Source organism: Protopterus annectens, chromosome 10.part0 (assembly GCF_019279795.1).
Source record: "Protopterus annectens isolate FY-2018-M chromosome 10.part0, PAN1.0, whole genome shotgun sequence".
Lineage (NCBI taxonomy): Eukaryota > Metazoa > Chordata > Ceratodontiformes > Protopteridae > Protopterus > Protopterus annectens.
Window position 1 is genome coordinate 355515588 of NC_056744.1, and position 24693 is coordinate 355540280.

The 24693-nt window shown below is 40.1% G+C and overlaps 1 protein-coding gene across 3 annotated transcripts in view; it reads right to left on the minus strand.

Annotated features, from left to right (window-relative positions):
• Positions 1-24693, minus strand: part of RASAL2 (RAS protein activator like 2) — a 1712944-nt gene that overhangs the window by 253651 nt on the left and 1434600 nt on the right. For all 3 annotated transcript variants that reach the window (XM_044085261.1, XM_044085259.1, XM_044085262.1), the window contains exon 6: positions 3876-4029. In XM_044085261.1, coding sequence (XP_043941196.1) covers positions 3876-4029 — 154 coding nt within the window. The remainder of the gene's footprint in view (positions 1-3875; positions 4030-24693) is intronic.

A 24693-nucleotide genomic window follows, 5' to 3' on the forward strand; every position in this document is an offset into this window, starting at 1 on the left:
TTCTGTCCACTTGGATCAGGCAGTCGTCCAAATAAGGGTAAATTTGTATCCCTTGAAGTCTGCAGTAGGCAATTACTGATGCCAGGCATTTTGTGAATACTCTGGGCGCAGCAGATAAGCCAAAGGGCAACGCAGAGAATTGATAGTGGATTGAACCTGCAAGAAATCTGAGGTATCTTCTGCAGCTTTGTCTGATTGGGACATGCAGGTATGCCTCCTTGAGGTCCAATGTAACCAGCCAAAACTCCTTGCCCAGCATGGGAAGAAGCTGCTGTAATGTGAGCATCTTGAATTTTGGTACAAGTAGAAATGTGTTTAGGATGGATAAGTCCAAAATGGGTCTCCAGTCGGTTCCTTTCCTTGGTACCAGAAATAGTCTAGAATAAAAACCTTGACCTTGTTCGTGAGTAGGTACCTCTTGAATAGCTTTCATGTCCATGAGCTTTGAAATTTGTATTTGAGCCTCTGCCCTTTGATTGTGTGGCAGGTTCGGCATGCCTCTCTTTTTTGGAAGAGTGTGAAAATGAAATCTGTAGCCTCTGTTTATAATGTCCAGGATCCATTTGTCTGTTGTGATAATATGCCAATTTCTTGTAAATAATGCCAGCTTTCCTCCCAAGGGTGCTGCCAGCTGAGACTTGCTTGGCATGCAAAGGGGAAAGTCATTGGGTTTGTTTCCTGTATTGTTGTGCACTGTCTTCGCCACCTCTTGGTGCTGGCGTTTGCCATTGCCTGCCTCTATATGATCCTTGTGATTGCCCTCTGCCCCTTGTGCACCTGTATCTGCCTCTTTGGGGCTTGTCCGTGGCTGGAAAGGACCAGTTTTTAGAAGGCCAATTTCTGCTAAAACGTGGTGGTTGAACCTGTAGAAAAGCTTCTACAGTTTGCATAGATTTAGCTTTTTCTTCCATTTTCCGTAGTATCTCCTCAGCATTAGTACCAAATAGTACATCCTTTTGTAAAGGAGCATCTAGTAGTTTAGCTTTAACATGATCAGGCAAGGTTTGTTCCCTAAGCCAGGCATGTCTACGAATGACTGATCCTGTAACAGCAGCTCTACTTGAGGCCTCTAGAGCATCATAGCCACATTGTAAGGTGTGTTTACCCACTTGTTCTGCACTGTGCATCATATCATGCAACTCCTTCAAATCTGGTTGATCAGGTTGTGACATTTTATTTCTTAATTGTGATAACAGAAACTGCTGATATTTAAGCATATGGAACTGACAATTTAAGGCCCTCATGGCTAGGGTGGCCGAGGTATATACCTTTTTTCCCCACCTTTCTAAGGATCTAGACTCTCTTTCGGAAGGTAGTGGATTCTTAGCAGTAGAGGCCTTCATCCCTTGGGGCCTTGAGAAATGGTTTCAGGGTCAGCATTATGGCTTTTGTAAAGAAATTGGTGAGAGTTAGGAACTCTGTAGTACCTATCAGGCTTGACTGGGGCAGGAGGCAGGGAATCCGGATTAAGGCAGGCCTCCGAGTAAACATCATCAAGTATGTCCAAGACAGGAGGTATCGCCAGAGGTCTGTGCTGAGGTAGCAAAAGAAATTCCCTAAGTCTTTTCTTGGAATCAGAAAAGTCTTGGCCTTCCCAATGGAAGTGTTCCCTCAAAGTATGCAAGGTTTCCCCAAAAGAAAAATCCTCTGGGGGAGATACAGAAGGAATGGACTGCTCTGCATCAGAATCTTCAAAAGGGGAGTACGAGTGTTCCTCTTCATCAGAATGTTCTGAAATAATGGAGCCCTGGTCAGAAGAGGTAGAGTCTTCCTCCACTCTGGGTCTCTTGTCCGGAGGGGGTTGGGAACCCCTGATAAGAGTAATTAAATCCTCAGCCACTTTAAGCATCTGCTTTTTAGGCATGGGGCCTGGAGATGGGGCCTGTGCAACAGCCCTCTTGGGATGCATGGCTGATTTGGACTTAGTAAAGGCCTTTATGGAAAAGGAAGATGAGGGTCTAAAGACACCATGGGTGGAAGTGGACCTGTCCACGTTAGGAGGCTCAACACTCACAGTGGCTTCAGTAGCTGTTGTCTGGGTATGGGCCGAGGCACCTGCGGTCTCGGTTACAGAAGACACCACCAAAGAAGTGCCGTCGGTAGTCAGGGGCTGCGTAGGCGCCTCGCTGAGAACCGGACCACGTGTAGCCGGTTTTGGCGTGGTGTCGGTGGAGACCGCAGACCTCGCGTGTCGGTCTTTGTCCTTGCGTTTTTTGGACAAAATGGTAGTCGGAGTCTCCGACCACATTTTATAATCAAAAGCTTTACCAAAAAAGTGCTGGGCGAACTCCGCCCGACGCTTAACAGTGCATTTATTGAAAGTAGCGCAAAAGCGACAGCCCGAGACGTCGTTGTCTGGGCCAAAACAAGGTATGCAGAGGGAATGGAAATCCTTATGCGGTATTTGCTTCCCACAAGAAATACAATTGTTAACTTTGTCTGACATCGGTCTGAGGCAAGAAAAGTTTCTCCAACGGGGTAGTTAGCTTTAAAGAAGACTTCGGTTTCCAAATTTTCGTAATTTCAGGAGCTGGTCGACCGGCACTTGCGAACTGCTTCTGCTTCGGGCACCGTGCGGCAAAAAAGAATGAAGAAAATGGCGTCGGCTGTGTCTTATATACCCCTGTCGCACTGACGTCAGGGAAGAAAGCGACAACAACCGACGCCGGACCTAGACTTTGGAATTCGGCTGACCGAGGACCCGCCTGACGGCAGAGAATCCATCTGTGATTACTGCAGCAGTATGCACGATGAACATCAAAGTAATCAGTGAGTTATATTCTACACTGGTGGCACATGCAGTCACAGAATTATGAGAAATGAGTTGTTATATTCTACATCAGTGGCACATGCAGTCCCAGAATTCCAAGTCACAGAATTCTGAGAAATGAGTTGTTATATTCTACATCAGTGGCACATGCAGTCCCAGAATTCCAAGTCACAGAATTATGAGAAATGAGTTATTATATTCTACATCAGTGGCACAGGCAGTCCCTGAATTCCAAGTCACAGAATTCTGAGAAATGAGTTGTTATATTCTACATCAGTGGCACATGCAGTCCCAGAATTCCAAGTCACAGAATTATGAGAAATGAGTTATTATATTCTACATCAGTGGCACAGGCAGTCCCAGAATTCCAAGTCACAGAATTCTGAGAAATGAGTTGTTATATTCTACATCAGTGGCACATGCAGTCCCAGAATTCCAAGTCCCAGAATTATGAGAAATGTGTTGTTATATTCTACATCAGTGGCACATGCAGTCCCAGAATTCCAAGTCACAGAATTCTGAGAAATGAGTTGTTATAGTCTACATCAGTGGCACATGCAGTCCCAGAATTCCAAGTCACAGAATTATGAGAAATGTGTTGTTATATTCTACATCAGTGGCACATGCAGTCCCAGAATTCTAAGTCACAGAATTCTGAGAAATGAGTTGTTATAGTCTACATCAGTGGCACATGCAGTCCCAGAATTCCAAGTCACAGAATTCTAAGAAATGAGTTGTATACTATTCAGAAAACTTGAATGCTATGTCACCTGATATAACTGCTTCAAAAATAAGATTAAAGAAACTAGAAGAACTGGATCAGAGATACCACACCATTGCAGTGACCTTACTCCAAATATCTTCTCAAAAGATTACATCCTTTACAACTACAACCCACAAAATAAGGTTTTGTGGAGATGCCTTGCAAAAATTGTCATTTCTTTTCTTTTTTATTGCACCTCAATTACAGTAAGGAATAAACAAATGCAGCTAATGCTTCTAACTTCTGTACAAAAGCAACATCTTAATCTCAACCTAGTAATGCTTTTTTATTGCTTTGTTTCAGCCATACTTTACAAGTAACAGACACTGGTTTTCTCCTCACCTCAAAACAAAAGTCTTGTCCCAAAATACTGCTATGCAGTGACTTGATGAAGACGTCCTCTTCAGTTCCGAGATCAAGTGCTTCAACCGCACTGCCTGGACTTAGCAGAGACTCATGAGAACGGGATTCCTTTAGCTTCGGCAGCGCACGGGCCCTGCAAGGAAAGAGAAGAAAAATTGTTACATTTGTTGCATCATTATAAAAAATAGTTCAGAGCACAATACAACGTGGTACCTGAAGTGTTCCAACTACAGACACTCATGGAAGCAAACAAATGAATTAACAGGGCAGAAGGATAACACTGAAGTAATGTGCTTATGCATTGTACTCGAAAAGGTTAAAGAAATTCAGGCCGAAACAATTACTCTTCCATGGTTTATGAAGTTTTCGGGGATTACCAGTAAAGACATTTAGTAAAACTAGATGAATTCCATGTCATATAACTCCTATGTATAAAACTGTCACCCCTTAAAGTCCACAGAAATCATGCATATGACCTCAATGAATATACCTTAGACCTATCAGCTGCCAGTCAAATAAAAAGCCATGTTTTGGAGTAACTCATGAGTAACAGAGCTGCTTGTACTCAAATCAAATTTCAGACAAGTTGGTGTGTAATTCGTAGCCTAAATGTTTTTCCTTCTTGCACAGTCATACCGCACTGCTATTGTATGAGACAAATCTGTTGTGCTACTCTGCGTAAATAATCTGAGAGAGCAACCTAAGAAATGCCACACAACGTATACCCTTCAGAAAACAGATTTAAGGATCTGTTACTTAGTCGTCGTCCCCCCCTCCCCACTGTACAGGCCAACACTGTAGCACCAGAACAGATGTCCTCAAGGCGAACTACATTTCTGCAGTTGTACAAAGTAAACAATAACACAACTGAAAGACAACTCCATCTAGCCCAACACAGCAACTTGGTGCAAGTTTCTTCACACTCCACAATGCCAACACATTAACTACAATAACTGCTATAGTGCCAGGGACGAGTTAGCAATGGGTCCTTTACGCAAAGAGCCAGATACATTGTGCAACCTAATATGAATCTCCTAGAGTCTGTTCAAAGACTTAAAACGATCCATGTTAAAGCTATGGGTTTGATTCCCACAATTTTCAACTACATAATCAGTCCAACGTTTAAGTCATCAGTAAAAAAGGACAGCTCTACCTAGTGGGTTTTAACCAGTTAATAAGATGAAATACATTTCAGGTGAGCAGGACCCAAACACTGGTGTAATTCTAACTACTTGGAGAAAACAGCTAGCATGCTGGGCCAGGCAAACAAAATATTCTGTTCCCATCCTTCAGAGTCCTGATGTGACATGTACATACACAGACCATGTAAGAACAGCAAAAGGAGGGGCACCATCTGTACATATTCTGCTATGTTCAAGCCAGAGAAAACTTCTAGCACAGATCCTATTTCCATACTAAACATTCAGTGCCATCTGAAGATGAGACATGATTTCTAGCAGTTTCTAATGTTACATCATCAGGGCGGTTTCCCAGACCACAGCACACAGTATGGTCACACGGGGCGCTGCAGTGACAGCCACCCACAAAGGACATCAAGCACACAATATGCAGAAGAACGTGTAATTTTCCAAAGTTTTATCCTGCGAATGAAGCTGCAAAGACATGACCCTGATGTCAACTGAGAGGAAACAAAGTTGTTTTGAGCAGTTTGCCTTGTGCTGCCTTGTCAATTGTCCCCCAAGCCCATCGGCCAATCATATTCAATCACTGTGGTGGGGAAAGGAGCTGAAAGACCTACCGTAAAACATACAGGTTGGTCAGCAAAGTGATGGTACTACAACAACCACAATTACTACCATACGAGCGGACAGGTGACCTGCTTTGGCGACCCCTGACCGGGTAAAGCCGAAAGAAGAAGAAGATCCACCCCAAGAATAGTAGAAATAGAAACAGCGTATGTGCACATTTTGGACCTGTCGATTACCTCCAACATACCTAGTGACAGTGGTGGACACTCACATCTTTCCATGACCTCTCAAAAAAGCATCTTTAGCTCTGCTCTTTGAAGTGGTCACACCTGGCTTGAATTCGGCAGGCGATGGTGGAACCAGGTACAAAGACTGTTCATGTCGTAAACATTCAGGTTGTTTCCATTCAAATGTGGGGTTGGACCTGCTAGAAAACATAACTCTGGACAATAGCTGGCAGCTGATGTTGAGGGTTAAGGAGGTGAGCTATAGTTCCTGTGGTACAGGGTTGGATTCCCTCAGCCTTCATCTGCTTATTTTGTGACCCTGCGCAAGTCATTTAACCAGATACCACTTCAATGAAAAAGGACAGTGTGTCCAGTGGGCCTAACCGGTTAACAAATGGCCGCCATCATCATCATCATTATTATTATTATTATTACAAAATGCACTAGCTGGGGTGTCTCAACAAAGGGGATGGATATTTGGGAAAAAAGGCCTCTTGAGCATCAATTTACATGGGACATAACTGCACACATGCTAACATACCCTCTACAACTGGCAAACTGTCTGGCTAGATTGTCAAGTTGTGCTCCAAACACATCCACAATACAACGGGACATGCCCAAAAGGCACTGTAGCACAAGAGTCCTCCCAAAGAGCACGCTACTTGTGAAACAAAGTTCTGATGTAAAGTGTTCTGTGCTCATTCACCAAAAGGCGGTGAAACCCTAACTGATGGCAAATCATACTTCTCAACTGTCCAGATTTTTTCCTCATAATTTTAGTCTGTTCCTCAAAAAAGTTGTTTTTCTGACTTCACATCCTTCAGAAAATGCATGCCAACACAAATCCTGTTATTGTAGCAACTTTCTAAGTTCATAAGAATATTTAAAATCTGTCCCTAACTTTTGGGCCTTTGTCCCCCCATTATTTTAGGCTTTGACAAGACTTCTTGAGCTAACCTTTTGACGGGAATGATGACCATACAAAGGATGAAGTCACATAAATCTAAAATCATAAGTGATCACCCTACCTCTTCAACTTACGAGGGTAAAAACAGAACGATTACAGTAATTCTAAAAGATGGTCTTTCCTGATGATGTCACTTTGTTGAGCTTAAAGAACAGCACATTACCAAACTGCATTCTGGTGACAGTCAGGACTGACGCCAACATTCTCACATCAAAGCAGTGCCATCATCCTGACCCAGGAAAAGGGAAATGGACAGCTGTGGTAGTCTAGTTCAGAGATTTAGTGACCGCAGGTACACACTTGGTACATACATGCTTTTTTAGGTACCAAATACAGCAGCATTCCAATGATGCATATAAGGACAACATCTACAGTGCAAGAGTGAATATAAATAATTTGGGATCTTGGGATATAAAACCCCTAGCCATGGTGGAAGGATATTGTATGGGGGTCAAAGGGGTATGTTTACATCAACAATGGGAGATTGAAATTTTTTTTAACATGCACATCACAGGTTGCAGCCTTAGTGTTCCACTCATTAGAGACCCCTTCAAAGTGAATCTGGCTTTAATTGCATTTCTTACAGACTTCATTTCATGCTACACTCTATTCTAAGCTGCATATCAAACACCACTGAGTACTTCCAGTGCTATCCCACCAAGCAGCACTGATAGCATTCGTTAATGGAATGCAGTGGTGCGGGGTGCTCAACTGTGAGAGACATGATGCTGCAAGATGGACCCACAAACAAAATGCAGTTAATGATACCTGACACAAACAACTGTTATGTATAACTTTAAAGGAGTTCCTTGGATTAACGGCCAATGTTCAGCAGGTGACAAATAAGACCTCATCATACAAATAAGACCTCACCATACTACAGTAGAGAATCGATTATCCCAACTAATTTGGACCCAGGGTAGTTCTGATAAACTGTTCGAACAATCAAACATACACTGAACTGGATAAAAAAACTTCTAAAATCTTGTTTTTTCTGCAATCAGGGAATACACTTTTCAATCATTCAGCAAGTCCAGTGGACAATAAAGAATATTTTTCACACATAAGCAAGCTACAAGTTCAAAAAACATGCAGAAGCTAATACATACAATGTTTACATAGTCAGACTTTATGATTTTTCCTAACCCAAAACTTTGGAAGATGGGGTTCGGATAATTGATGTTTCAGAAAATCGACTCTCTACTGTATTTATTTTCATATAGATGGGCCCTTGAATTACGGGTCACTATTTTGTGACTGCAGAGACCCATGACATCTGAAAGTATCACAAAATACTAGGTTCATTAAGATGGCAGTGTAACACCTCCTCTTACTTGTATACAATGTTGACTGTCTTGGACCCCACAAAGGTCATGTTGGCTAAATATCTGATGTAAGAACCTGAAAAATATGAGGACTAGCAGAACCATACTTCAGGCTACGACGTCTTCTTTGGAAATGCTCTTCACAACTGCAGTAAGTCTTCAATATAGTTCACTTTTACATTCCTTTCTGTTTGGTTCATCTTCAATCACAGATTCTAAGGCATACCCCCACTGTAGGGCCTGCATGTAAAATTGGCTTCATCCAAGATTAGTTTGGCTTTCCTGAAACATTCTATCAGATCAAAGCAGCATGCAGTAATACAGTATACATGTGCAATGAACCATCTCTTGGCTGCAAACAGGTGGGGACACCTCCACAGCACTCCACTGATGTCCACTCACATCCAGCAGATGGCAGATAACTTGCTAGGATGCAAAAAGCAACAACCCTTCCCAAATAAGAAAAGAATGCTGACTTTGTAAAGAAAGAAGCAGGTAATAAATGGCCCACAACAAGTCTTGATGCAACCTTCTCCAGCACTGCAATGCCATATAACTGTCAGTGCAGAACAGTAAAGCTTAGCAGGGGACAAACACTACACCAACCCTAGAACAGCATTTACCATCTAGTTAGTGACCTCAATGAAGGTTATATTATTTAAAAAGAAACTTGCTGAAAAACTGTTCTAGTGTGTCCTAACAAATTCTCACCAAAAAGGGCAGTACTGTGGTTCACATCTCTCTCTCTCTCTCTCTCTCTCTCTCTCACAGCTGCAGGGTCCATAGTTCAATCCTGACCTCTAGTCACTGTCTAAGTGACATCTGAATGTCCTTTCAATGACTGACTGGGTTGTTATTGGGAATTCCAGTTTCACCCCCCCCCCCCCCCCAAAAAAAAAGCATATATCATCACGGTCTAGTCTAAAAACTATCCATATATATTGCATTTACCCTTGTCCTTGTGGCCCGAGTCATTGATGAATACGGCCTATGATGATTAGTTTACTTACCCAGTTAAATGAATACAATAACAATAACAAATCAGTACATTAATTAAATAAAAAAGATACTGTCTGTATGCTACTGCCCAGTTCCAGGACGGAATGAAACGCTGACAAATCACAACTGCATCAGGACTGTAACAAGACATTTTATTTATACTTACATTCTGAGACAGATGATCCCCTTTACCTTTCATTTAAAAATGTATTAATCTCCAAATGCTATTCCTTAAGCACTCCATAAATGTATGCATGATTTTTCAGCTGTTGCCCCTCCACCCTCAACCCACCCCCAAATAACAAAAAAACATAACTTTAGTTAGTTGTGGACACATTCTGGCCTCAGTAAGCCACAACATTTCTGACAGGTGCTCAGAAAAAACATACTACAGCATATAGCATAACACAGGATGAGCGTTGGTGCATCATTGGTTACTACTGCTTAAAGTCCTAGCTAAGTACTTCAGTACTACAGCTTTCAAAAGAGGTATTTTTGCAGCTACATTTAACACTCTATATTTTTGAATCGAGGACTGGTGATTTTCCTCTGTTGTCATATATTTTTGAATCAAGGACTGGTGATTTTCCTCTGTTAGTATCCACAGGTGCCTCGGGGAGACAGCCTAGAATGCAGCCTGTGATCATACTGATGTTTGCTGTCAGTCAGAGTTCTGTTTTTACACTTAAGAAGCAGTCCTATTCAACAATACAACAGGTGTGCAAATTCTGCACAATGATGCGGTGAGTTTAACAGTATCTCAGCTGTGAGAATGCTTGCCCTCGGTACAGCTAGCCTCTATTAAGGATTAGTCTGCTACAGGTCTCAAATCCCTGCCCACAATTCCAAACCTCGAATGTATGACTTTCCTCACCCACTCCTCCTTTCTCAAGTCTGACTCCCAAAAGACAGCGTCTGTCACCAGAGTCTGCTGAAGTTTATTTGGGTGAAAGTTTCCTATTACAAAGATACCAGTCCTCTAAAGTCTAAATCATGTTGCTGTGAGTAATAATTAAGTCTACATGGCAGTGGTGATACAGTACTGCATGCTTCTGATATGATGCAATGATGAACACTTCCTGCTTGGCATCCTTCTTTGTTTTCATTCAAGATAACAAAACACACCTACTTGAAGCAATCGGACAGCCAGCGAGTAGGACATCCCCAAATCATAGCGTTGCTTCATGTCGTTCAAATCCCCTCATCTCTTTCCAGGTCAGAGTTGTCAAGAAAAAAATACTGCTAGCCTTCTACTGTACAGGTGTATACTATTTTAATTCCCTTCTAACAAAGTTGGCAAATACAGAATTAAAAAAAAAGACACCACAAACCGCCAAACATGTATCTCCTCCCATCCAACAGGTAGCATAAACAAGGGACTGATGTGCCTTACCTGCACTACACAGAATGGGTTGCTATAGCAATGGACCTTTAAGGAGATTAACCAGTGAAAGTACTAGAGACAAGAAGCAACAGGTGATCTCTCAGATCAACAGAGGTACGTGTTTACTACTTATACTCAGCAACTTACAAATAACAGCACGAGCAGAACTTGTCTTCTTTCAGAATCTGGAGCACAAGTTGCTATCCCAAAAACAGTGCCCATGATACAAATTCCAATGCAGTAAGGCTCACAACAAATGAAGAAAGGTGCTCACTCCCCTCTGTGCAGCCACAATATTTATACATTTCCCGAGATACGCAGCCACAATATTCGTACACTTCCTCAGATATGTAGCCATAATATTTTATGTTACATGTAGCCACAACATTTGTATGTTTTCTCAGATATATAGCCACAATATTTGTATATTACATGTAGCCACAACATTTGTATGTTTTCTCAGATATGCAGCCACAATATTCATACATTTCCTCAGATATGTAGCCACAATATTTGTAGGTTACATGTAGCCACATCTGTATGTTTTCTCAGATATATAGCCACAATATTTGTATGTTACATGTAGCCACAATATTTGTATGTTTTTTCAGATATGCAGCCACAATATTCATACATTTCCTCAGATATGTAGCCACAATATTTGTAGGTTACATGTAGCCACATCTGTATGTTGTCTCAGATATATCGCCACACTATTTGTATGTTACATGTAGCCACACTATTTGTATGTTACATGTAGCCACAATATTTGTATGTTTTTTCAGATATGTAGCCATATTTGTGCATTTCCTCAGATATGTAACCACAATATTTGTATGTTACATGTAGCCACAATATTTGTATGTTTTTTCAGATATGTAGCCATATTTGTGCATTTCCTCAGACATGTAACCACAATATTTGTATGTTACATGTAGCCACAATATTTGTATGTTTTTTCAGATATGTAGCCATATTTGTGCATTTCCTCAGACATGTAACCACAATATTTGTATGTTACATGTAGCCACAATATTTGTATGTCTTTGCAGATATGTAGCCATATTTGTGCATTTCCTCAGACATGTAACCACAATATTTGTATGTTACATGTAGCCACAATATTTGTATGTTTTGACAGATATGTAGCCATATTTGTGCATTTCCTCAGACATGTAACCACAATATTTGTAGGTTACATGTAGCCACATCTGTATGTTGTCTCAGATATATAGCCACAATATTTGTATGTTACATGTAACCACAATATTTGTATGTTTTTTCAGATATGTAGCCATATTTGTGCATTTCCTCAGACATGTAGCCACAATATTTGTATGTTACATGTAGCCACAATATTTGTATGTTTTTTCAGATATGTAGCCATGTTTGTGCATTTCCTCAGACATGTAACCACAATATTTGTATGTTTTTTCAGATATGTAGCCATATTTGTGCATTTCTTCAGACATGTAACCACAATATTTGTATGTTTTTTCAGATATGTAGCCATATTTGTACATTTCCTCAGACATGTAACCACAATATTTGTATGTTACATGTAACCACAATATTTGTATGTTTTTTCAGATATGTAGCCATATTTGTGCATTTCCTCAGACATGTAACCACAATATTTGCACATTTCCTCCGATATGCAAGTTGTGTGTGTATTTCCTCAGACATGTAGTCACAATAAACCCATGTTTCCTCAGCTATGTAGCCACAGTATTTGTATGTTATATGTAGCCACAACATTTGTATGTTTTCTCAAATATGTAGCCACAATGTTTGTACATTTCCTTGTAGCCACAATACTTGTACGTTTCCTCAGATATTTAGCCACAATATTTGTACATTTCTTTGTAGCTACAATATTTGTACATTTCCTTGGATATGTAGCCACAATATTCACATATTTTCTGAGATATGTAGCAACATTATTATATTGATAAAAAAGGAACCAGCAGCTTGGTGCCGATATAGTTTTGGGCAAAAGAAACTTCCTGTAAGTGTGCGAACGTGGGGCCAAGCATGGCATGACGTGACCAACACTGCAAGGCACCAAACATGCACTTATCTAAAACCTGGTAAGGGCAGATGAAAGGTGAGAAGGATATTTGAATTCTTTAAAACACAACACAAACAGAACTGCTGCTATACTACTAAACTAACCAGACAACAGTGACAATTTACTGCTGACTGTCATTAACAGAGTCATTAATACACATAGTAGTGGACATGTAGACCTATTTTCAAACAAGAAAGCAAAGACAGCATATGTATGAAAGCTTAGTGTGGCAAACAGACAAACAGGTAACATGGCATTGCCACAGGACCCAGGTCATCTCAGGCTGGACTACAGCTCTATGGCCCATTCACCCCCCACAGGTATATGCATATGCCTTCAGAAAATGGGAATGGAAAACTGACCAATCAAATGTCCCATCTACCTGCGCATCCATTGGGTTCCGCAATATTTATGCAAAGGAGAAAGCTAAATTAATCAACACAAAAAAGGCAGCCCAAAAGATATTCAAAGAGAAAGGCAAAGGCATCCACATCTGGAAAAATTCGCAATAAAATCTAAGATCACAAAGAGGGATGTAGAACACAAGATCAGTCAAGCAGAAGTTAAAAAAATAGAAGTTATGGAAACGTGCGAAGTGAAGGACTTAGTGCAGAAAGTCTAAGACAGGTTGTATCACAGCATGATGGAACAATGAGTCCCCAAAGTAGGGAGAAAAAGGAGTAGCAGGAGACACCTGAAGAAGAAATATGGACATGGGATAGAAAAAGAGATTTAATATGGTGCAATAATTATGCAAAGGAGAAAGGAAAACTAATCAATACAGAAAAAGAAGCACCAAAGATACTGGGAGAGAAATACAGCTAAATGCATCTGGATATGAAAAATGTTACAATTAAAAAAAATAAGAAAACTAAGAGGAAAAGTGGGAAAGAGGATTAGTAATGGAGAAGTTAAAGAAATAGAAACCGAGGTTATGGATAACCTTCGAAGTGAAGGATTTAGTGTAGAAAATCTAACTCAGATAACATCAAACCAGTGGAGCGGGAAGCATTTGATCAGTTGCCATATGAAGATACTTTGGAGCCTTTCAAAGGAAACCATTACAAACATAAAGTTGAAGTTGCACAGCAAAAAAGGAACAGAAAATTGTGGCAACTCTAACACAGTCAACGCTATGAAGTGATAGGCCAGTGAACTCCCATACGAAAGAGCAACCGATGACACGGGATGAAAATAAAGAGAATGTGGCATAAGATGATGCTCTGGAACTTTCTACAGAATGCCTCTGGAAATGGAGAATGAATATACCCTCAGTTTATAAGAAAATTATCTAAGAGAAGACATATTAAGATCAATGAAAGAAACAGACTACAGAAAGTCAACAAAACCTAAAAAGTTAGAAGTTTGATAAAACAAATGAACGCAGTTATTGGGACTGCCCATAGAGATTCATGAGACATAACATAAGTAATTAGAATATATTACTGTGCAGCTAAATTAATAACGGATAAAGTCTTATCACAAAAACACGGGAGTGGTAAGGGAAAGGGAAGGGAGATATCGAATGCCATCATGGTAGCATCTAATAGAGAAAATTATAAAGCAATTAAGACAAGAAGTGTCACTGTTAGAAGAGTACATAAGAGGGAACAGATCAACAAAAATACTCAAAAGATAAATGTGATAAAAGCAATACACAGTATCAGAACAGATCAGGATCTATTCTGCTCTATTGCAAATAATAAACTAAAAATGTCAGTGCAGGCAGAAAAACTTAGAAGATATGCAGATATATAAAAGAAAAGTACAAAATAAGTTACTGATGACCCAAAAAAGTTTTATAGAGAATAGTAAGAAAAACTAGATACAGTTTGGAGAAATATCTATGAAGATCCTGTGGAACATAACAAGGACGCTAAATGGATAGAAAAAGTAAAGGAAAGAATAAGAAGGTCAAATGTACAGGATATGAAATGGGATGGAGCAATGGCTAGAGAGGTTGAAACAAAGTTAAGAAAAGCTCCTAACTGGAAAATCCCAGGCCCAGATACAGTACCTAACTTATGGCTAAAAGTATTACATCTTTGCATGATTAAGGGACTCTGGCATGTGCCTTACACAGAACAACTAAAGTCCCTGTCACTATACACAGTATCATATAGACTTCCTAGGGGAGAGTTATGCCTGTCTTACAGAGCAATCTCCGACCCAAACCTAATGAATTTGCTGTGCATATGTAAATCAAACAGGACTAGAGCTACCTGTTCCAAGGACCTAAATATGGCCTGCAACTTGAATAGGATGTGCTGGAGGGAGAGATTTGTCTCCCAGCAACTGCCGCTTCTTTGGAATAAGCTGCCAATTCATGTGAAGCAGAGGATCTCTACGACACTGTTCAAAAGGGACCTGGACGAGTGGATGGGGCATCGTAAATTCTTACCAGAGATAGTGCCCACAACCTTCCTAGACATGGGCAGTCATTATTAAACACAATCCCAGGTAGTGACTAGCGTATCTATGGTATTACATTGGGATGAAACAGCTAGGCTTGAAATGACCTCTGGGTCGATAAACTAGTAACCTCCAATGATACTATGAAGATTTAGCCATGAGTAGGAACTACTTACATGAGCACCCTCACCAGGCATCAGCATGGTTAACAATAGGAAAAAACAATGCACTTACTTAAGAGTGAACTTGCAAGCTATCCTAAAAACTATAGATCAATAACTTGCCTGCTGATGTCGTATAAACTATACACTGGAATTAATGCCGACAGAGTTTATAGTCATTTAGAAGAAAACTCAATCGTGGCAATAGAACAAAAGGGTAATAAAAGAAAGGCATATGGCACAAAGGATCATTTGTTGTTAAGGTCATAATGGAGAACTGTAAAAACTTGAAGAATCTAAGTATGGCATGGATAGCCTATAAAAAAGCATTTGACAGTATCCCACATTCATGGATAAAAGAGTGCTTAAATGTGTATAACATACACACACTACACTGATCAATTACCTTACAGTGACCATGAAACAATGACAAATCACTTTTCAGTTAAGCCACGATAAGGGACAAAGTATTATTGGGGATAAAATGTAAAGGGGGACACTCCAGGGTGACTGTGTCACCACTGCTATTTTGTCTTGCCTTAACCCATTAAGTTGTCCATTTAACAGATTAGGTCACAGCTACAATTTGGCTCCCAGAAAACAACAAAATGTAGAGACTTCTCATCTTCTTTTTGTAGATGATTTACAACTGTATAGTTCATCAGATGAGGAACTGAAAGCACAACTGTAAATGGTCAAAACTTTTTCAGATGATATAAGAATGTCATCTGCTCTTGATAAATGTGCAAAAGCAACCTTTAAAGCAGGAAAGCTGCAGCACCAAGAAAACATCAGTTTGGGACAAGAATGTGATATAAAAGAACTTGAGCAAGAGGGAGTGTATAAATATTTGGGAACTGATGAAGGATCAGCAATAAAAGATGAACCAATGCAAATAAACCTTAGTAAGGAATATTTAATAAGACTAATACTGAAACAGCATTGACATCTAGGAACAACGTCCAAGATGTAAACCAATTTGTTCTTCCTTTCCTAACTTATAGTTTTGGGGTGACTGACTGGCCCCAAAAGGTGTTGGATAGGTTGGACAGGAAAACAAGAAGGATGCTTCATGCTCATGAAATGACTGTATACCAAGATTATATATTCTCGGTTCTGAAAGAAGTATGGGCCTTCTCAAAACGTATTATATAGATCTGCAATCATGGAACTGCATACATATCTACTGACCTCACAAGACCCAAACATAGTGAAAGTTTTCAAACATGAGCAGAATAAGTCTAAGATGATTTCCCTGCTTAGTTTGGCAGCGGCATATCAGTAGATACAAATTAGGCAACAACTGAATGTGCCACAAAACAAAAGAAAGTGTATAAGATGAAGGATCAGATGAAGTGTATAAGATGAAGGATCAGATGAGAAGGCAAGAAATGTGGAAAATACATAAATATAGTTTACAGAAAACTCCTGGAACAACCTCATGTTGATCAGAATCGAACACAGGAATGATTAAGGTGAGGTGAATTTAAACCAAAAGACGAAAGGTTAATATTGGCAGACCAATATAGTGGACTACGCACATGTTGGTTTACAAAGTTCATTGAACATGTGGGAGAAACAGACGTAAGTTTTTGTGAAACAGAATTGGAAACAGTCACACATCTGTTGCTGGTTGTGATATATTAACGGCAGAAGGCCTGTAATGCTGAAAGGCATAATAATGTGGCAAAACTGTTGCACTGGTGATTGTGAAAACATTATGGTACTGAAGTAGCTGAAAAACACTGGAAACATGAGCCACAAAGCATCATAGAAAATGATGAAGTCTACATCACATGGGATCATCCATTATTACCAACAGTTCAAAAAACAGATGAAAGAAAACCAGATATAGTAGTCCATGAAAAGAAGACAAAAGTAGCATTGATCACTGAAATCACTACAGCCGATGACTACAGTGTCTTACGTAGAGACACACAAAGTCATAAAACACCAGGATTTGCAGGCAGAAATGAGGGCAATGGGGAAGAAGGATATTCAGACAGTTCTAGTAGTAGTAGGAGTAATGGGCCTTGTAAAAATGAATTTACAATCATACTTAGATATGTTACTGATACATGTAACTCTGGGGAAGAAGGATATTCAGACAGTTCTAGTAGTAGTAGGAGTAATGGGTCTTGTAAAAATGAATTTACAATCATACTTAGATATGTTACTGATACATGTAACTCTGGGGAAGAAGGATATTCAGACAGTTCTAGTAGTAGTAGGAGTAATGGGCCTTGTAAAAATGAATTTACAATCATACTTAGATATGTTACTGATACATGTAACTCTGGGGAAGAAGGATACTCAGACAGTTCTAGTAGTAGTAGGAGTAATGGATCTTGTAAAAATGAATTTACAATCATACTTAGATATGTTACTGATACATGTAACTCTGGGGAAGAAGGATATTCAGACAGTTCTAGTAGTAGTAGGAGTAATGGGCCTTGTAAAAATGAATTTACAATCATACTTAGATATGTTACTGATACATGTAACTCTGGGGAAGAAGGATATTCAGACAGTTCTAGTAGTAGTAGGAGTAATGGGCCTTGTAAAATGAATTTACAATCATACTTAGATATGTTACTGATACATGTAACTCTGGGGAAGAAGGATATTCAGACAGTTCTAGTAGTAGTAGGAGTAATGGGCCTTGTAAAAATGAATTTACAATCATACTTAGATATGTTACTGATACATGTAACTCTGGGGAAGAAGGATACTCAGACAGTTCTAGTAGTAGTAGGAGTAATGGGTCTTGTAAAAATGAATTTACAATCATACTTAGATATGTTACTGATACATGTAACTCCATATGAATTGCAGGAGACGACATTGCTGGGCACGTTGCAGGTGCCGTGAAGATCACTGCTGGCTGACATCAAAGATTGAAAAAAATACTAATTTCATGAACTGTAATCATACTTTGATGTAGGAATGGGGTCCATTCCCATTATGGTATTAGAAACCCAAAAGACAAAGAAATTAAAAAGCAAAAACAATTCAGCCCACTTAGCTATCTACTTTCAGTCACATTCACTTCTCCTTCAAAGCCTCGAAAATCTTACTGGCAGCCATTTTTTCTCTTACCACCTACTCTGATAGCAAATGAAAGACTCTGAACTCCGTTTCAAAATATCTTTAACAAAAAGCAAAAAATATCTTAAAAGTGAGAAAATAGTCCAGAAATAAAAACTATTTACTACGTCTTCTTCTTCTTTTGGCTTTTCCCGGTTAGGGGTCGCCACAGTGGATCACCTTGTCCGTTCATGATTGGCAGTGGAGTTTTACGGTGTCGAGTTGCCAGCCCAGCACCCCACCTTCCACAGAAGGCACACACGCACTCACACCTAGGGCCAATTTAGAGTGTCCAATCCACCTACAGCATGTCTTTGGGATGTGGGAGGAAACCGGAGCACCCAGAGGAAACCCATGCAACCACAGGGAGGACATGCAGACTCCGCACAGAAGGCACCCCAGCCAAGGATCGAACCAGAGAACCTCTTGCTGTGAGGTGGCAATGCTAACCACTGCACCACCGTGGCCACCTAAACACTATAAAATCAATAGGCATGATTTTTTTTTTTACATTTTTAACAAAGATCTATAATTCTTCAAATTTTAACATTTTGAGCTTATATTTTGAACATACTATCTTAGGCAGCTTAATGATGCAGAAGGAAAAAGGCCTGACTATGGCTTAGGTGACCTGAGGTAAGTTAACAGCCTGAGTGCATGTAGGAGATGGACAAAGAGGATGGGAATAATGGGGTGTTGCAGGCTCGTCCATCCAGGGAGGAGGGAGAAGGCTTGGCTCCCAGCATATGAGGACAAATAGTAGGAGCACTAAATGACTCTACAGTGACCCACTGGACACTGACTTAGCCAAGTCTGCTGACTCAAATGTATGTAACATCAGAAAACTGAGGAGAATCTGGCATGCAGAGGCAGCCTTCCCTTTGGGGGGACTGCAATACCTGACTTGGCAGAGCCACTTGGGGGGGTGCTACCAATTGCGAGAGCATAGGCTGCCCCAACAGGCCAACAACTTGGCTTGTTCCCTAAAACCCAGCTATTACTGGGGGAGGGGCTGACTGGGTCATAGGGCTATCACATAGCCTGTGTGTGCCTGGCTCCTGTGACCCCAGAATAAAAGGTCCCACTGGGCGTCAGAAGCTGAGCTATCAGACAAAGTCAGGGGGGGAGTGGATTTTCAATTTGAACTATGGCACTGAACTTGTACAACTCAAATCCAAAACATGATTTACAAAAATGACTGCAAAATGGCACTTACAAACACAGTTGCACAACTGCAAACAGCAACTTGACAGATGGGTCTCTGAAATGAATGCCCTAAAAATGTCATGCCAAAATTCTACACAGCTAATAATTATAACCCCACACAATAAACAATTATTTAAAACTGGTGGAGGAGCTTTTTTAAATTAAAATTCCCTAAAACATAATCATTATAAATAAACTACTAAATTTAAAACTCAAACTACAGACAAATAAATAAATAAATATCTAATACACAGATAAGGATACCCCATTTTACATGTGCAGTAAAGCACTTGGGCATGTGCATGGTACAGAAGTTACTGCACACTAAGGGGACTGTACAGTACTTGCCCTTCAGGCTTATGTTTCACGATAACTCTGGGTGTTTTTAGCAATTTATGCACCCCTATACCTTAATGGCCATTTATATAATATTTGTATATAGATCCATGCATATATTCATAATATTCATACACATACACACACACACACACACACACACACACACACACACACACACATACACACAAACATATATATATATATATATATATATATATATATATATATATATATTTATACACACACACACACACACACACACACACACATGAAAAGAAGTATTGGTTCTCAGTGGGTTTTAGGAGTGCAACAAATTAAAAAGTTGATGCTAGCCAACCCAGTAATATAGAGGGATAGAGCCCCGACTACAGCCCAGACATCCCAAGGTAGCAGTTTGAGGCAGAGAAGATGAGAGGTACCTTTCCCGGAGGGGCAGGAGGTGTTTCCAGTCTGGCTCCACCTACTGCTCTGGTGCTGTGTGGGGGGGGGGGGTCTCACATACACATACTCCAAACATTTGTGAGAATTAAGGGAGGGGCATGCACTGTGGCTGCCCACGTCAGTGACAGTAGCTCCTGTTTTGCATGTGAAGGAAAGAGCATATGTGAATGTGGTGTGAGTGTTGGCAATTCCTGCTGTGATGTAGACGTGTACATCATCACCAGGGGACAGGGTTAGGGCCATAACGTGATAAAATGATCTAATGTGCTGCGGTATAGACTGAAAGCACGTGCACTTCCTGGATGACAGCCCCCAGGACAGGCTCTCACCTTGGCTGACCTGAGTATGATTCTCACTGCTGGGGAACAAAAGGGAAGGCCGAATGGTGATCAGACAGAGGGATGGACAGACAGACAAATAGGACAGGCTGAACTGCTGGACAACAAAAGGGAAGGCTGAATGGTGATCAGACAGAGGGATGGTTAGATAGATAGGCAGACAGACAAATAGGACATGCTGAACTGCTGGTGAAAACAGTCTGCAGTCCCAATTTCCTGCTACAAAACCCTGGAGGAACATTTAGTTGCCATACTATACGAATGATTGACCAGACTCCCAGATCAACAAAAGTAAGCAAAGTTGCACATTGACGCCAAAATTTCCACTTACTAGTGTCTCCTGGAACTAAGTGAATGTAAAAGTCTACCATGAACCACAATACATGAAGAACTTTTATTGTATTATCTGTGTATCTGTGAATTCAAAAGCTTTATTTTTTTTTTTTATCTTGATTATGCTCCAAAATTGTTAAAAAAGATAAACTATAAAGCTCTTGTGTAGCACAAAACCTGACTGTAACAGTGCGTTCAGAGGTATGTAATAATTGGATCTCACCCAAGATTTCTCCTTTCACTCTGAAATGTCTCGGAAAGTCTTGCCTCTTATTCTCTGCAAAGGACTTCACAGATGTCAGTCTGTAAGTAACTTAATTAGAGCAGCATTTAAAACCTGTCCTTGACTTTTTCCAACAATTTTATTAACATGCTGTCTTTGCAACAGAGCTCACAGAGGGCTTTACTGGCTTTCAAACCAATAAGACACCTTGAGCTTTTTTTTCTTTTGTAACTGGTAGCTCATAGGACAGATAAAACCCCATGCACTACAAAGGGCTATGATCATGTCTCACCGATCCTAACCAATTATTATGTATTCCCAACATGGACGTCAAGATTCACCTCTCAAGCTTCACTCTCAAGGTGAATTTCTTCTCATCCATTTCTCTATCACATAGTAATATGGTTATAGTCGGTGACCAGATCATAACCCTTTATGTTGACATGTTTATCAGAACTGCAACAATAAAGTCACTACAACACATTTGCTGTGCCACAGCTATATACAATATTCAATACTATTACATTAGCTGCTGCCAGTCTCTTTTTTTCTAATATATTCAACTCAGTGAGACAGCTGCAGTAAGAAGAAGAAACCATATCAGTGTGTGGCCTAAAACAAAATGGAAGGGAACATAAAATGTAAACAAAGGCAGAGCCAAAACTGGTTCTTCAGTATGCCATCTTTAGAAGAACATGCATTAAGCAAATAAAGTGGACAGTGAAAAAGGATTAAGATAGTGATTAAAGGGGGGTAGAGACTCTGAGAAAAAAGTATTACCTTATTAGAAGGAAACAGAATAGAAAATAATGAAATGTAACAGGTGGTGATGAGGAACATGACATGCAGAATGGAGGGCTGAAATGTGATAAGGTGATAATAATATCATCTGTGACTGCATCTGAATGGGGGTGAGTTAGGGGATACAAAAATGGCTAGACATAGAAATAAAAAAACTCTGCAGAGAAAGAAAACAGTGAATGAAGGAAGTTGGTTAAGAACTAATCTCTCATTCAGAGTGGACCACCACAAGCAAGTTTAACTGAAGAGTTTGCTGCCCTAGTTGATTCTGATGCCCTTGTTCCTTTTTGAAACAACATCCCAGAATTTCTAATTATTTACAACTGAAAAAATGCTGGACATCTGAATGGCATAGGGTGCTGACTTGTTGAAACATGGGCTAAATTCTTGACTAGGCTTGCAAGGGCCTCAGGGCCAATAGCCTAGTAACTTCCTATGAAGAAGAATCACAGACGATCACTGGGCAATCAGAAATGAAGACATTAACAAAACTGCTGTATCTCAATTCACCACTAGGGGTCAGTATCCACCAGCACTGCTTCTGAGATGGTAAACAAAGAAAACTTGGATCCCAGCTGTGTTGCTTCTAAAGCAGATTTTAAAGCTTACACATGCCTCTGACACAAGGGACTGCACTCTGTGTACCCTTGTAACTGATAAATCTGTACTCTGACATTACAGTAGGGAGAATATTCAAAAGTACTTTTATGTCCACACAGAATCCCCATCCACATAAAACAAATTTCACCTGTATCCATATTCAAGCGCAACTTGGATCTATGGATGGGAAACAGAAAATCTACCGTAGAATTGCCCCCCATACTACTGATGGACAGAGGCAGCTTCTAAATGGCTTATCCCATGGATGGGTCCCCTCAAAATATCAATTGTATGATCCCAGTTCTTCTCATTAGGCGTAATATGTAACTATATACCATGGGAAGGGTAAGGCTGATCTCTAACCAAATAGGATAGGTTATTTTGAGCGCAAAATGGGAAACTGGCTAGGCTAAAAATGACATGTGCCAGACTTGGCTCCACAACTGCACTTGTTCTGTTATTCTGAATGCAGTCACAACTATACTCTTCAGCATGTCAACATGCACCCTTTATGGGTTTGATACTTTAGATTTGTTACTAAAGGATGCACCAGTGTTTATTCAACATCCACACAACATATAAATCTAAACTGGCCTCACGTTCTACTATAAAGTAGCTAAATTTGCAACCAAATCTTTATTGTAAAACACGCCACTGCCTGGCATTAAAAACAACTATGACCCTACGACCCATTAAAACAACCATGACTATACCTAATCTCTTCCACATCCTTTTTTGCCAACAGTACTCTCTGAATCCTATAAATTATACACTCTGCTATTTTCTCTGTCTATTCTCTCTACTCCTCATCCTCATATCAGGCCACGACAACCCCTGTAAGTATATACATACTGTGCCTCGCTTAAGTACCTTCTCCTTACTTAACTAAACCTCACTTTACTATCGTCTTGTTCTCACACATCTCTACTAATACTACTTTATCTCTTTCCTACCTCCTCTGTTGGAAAAGAAGGATAAGCTATAGGTCACACTTTTCTACTGATATCGTTCACAGTGTATTTGCCTTCATGTACCATGTATGTTTTTCTTATTGTACCTCTGTCAGTTTTATACATTTTCACATGTACTGCTTTCCTCATTTTTTTTACAGTTTTATTTTCTGTTATTATAACTGAGGTTCTCCTGTTCGATTCTCAGCTGGAGTGCGGAGAGTGCCTTCTGTGTGGAGTCTGCATGTCCTCCCAGCGGTTGGGTGGCATTTGAAAGACATGCGTAAATGGGAGTGCCTTAGTTGAAGGTTGGACGTCGAGCTGGCACCTCGGCGTTCGTGAAAATCTGCTGCCAATCACTGGCGGACCGGAGTTCCGCTGTGGCGACCCCTAACCGGGAAAAGCCGAAAGACAAACAACATTTTCTGTTATTATAACTATGTCTATGTACTGGAGCTTTTCTCCTGGGGTCTCCACTGAAAATGGGCTATTTTTGCTCAGTTGAACCAACCCAGTTAACAAATGTCAAATAAATAAATAAATAAACTGGCTCGAACATCCAAACTTATTTACCACTAATTACTGCTTACAACCACTTATATGCTTTTTCAGAAATGCCCAGCATTAGAAAGCACTTTACTGTGCCACTCACTACAGATATTCGCTGCAACAATAAACTCCTACTAGCTGTTAGTAAACAATCACACAGCACTGCTGGAAATTCCCCCTACTACCACTATGTGTCAAAACTATGGAACAACATTCCTACTTGAACAGAAAAAGTAAATGGCTTCAAAAGATTCCTTAAACAGCACCTAAACCAATCCTAACTCTGTTCATCAAGCTTGTTGGGCTAATCTTTCTACAGTCCTTTGCACTGCATCACCTCTGACCTCTTCTCCATCCTGTATGCTCTTTCTGCCTCCACCTATACAACCATTATATGCATCCCTATACTTTTTAACAGCCATCTCCTAGAAGTCTTTCTTCACCCAATAACTAAAACATTACCATCGTTTTTCCTCTGGTATGTCCATTCATCCTGTCTCTCTTTCGTCCCCCCACCTCATATCCTTAAAATTAATTAAAACTCCTACAATTTCTCATTAGTTTTCAACTTGTAAGTATATTGTTTCTATATGTTCTACAACTGTATAATTCTTTACACTGAATTTATATGTATATTAAAGTGTTGTCATTGAGCCCAGTACTTAAACTATGCTG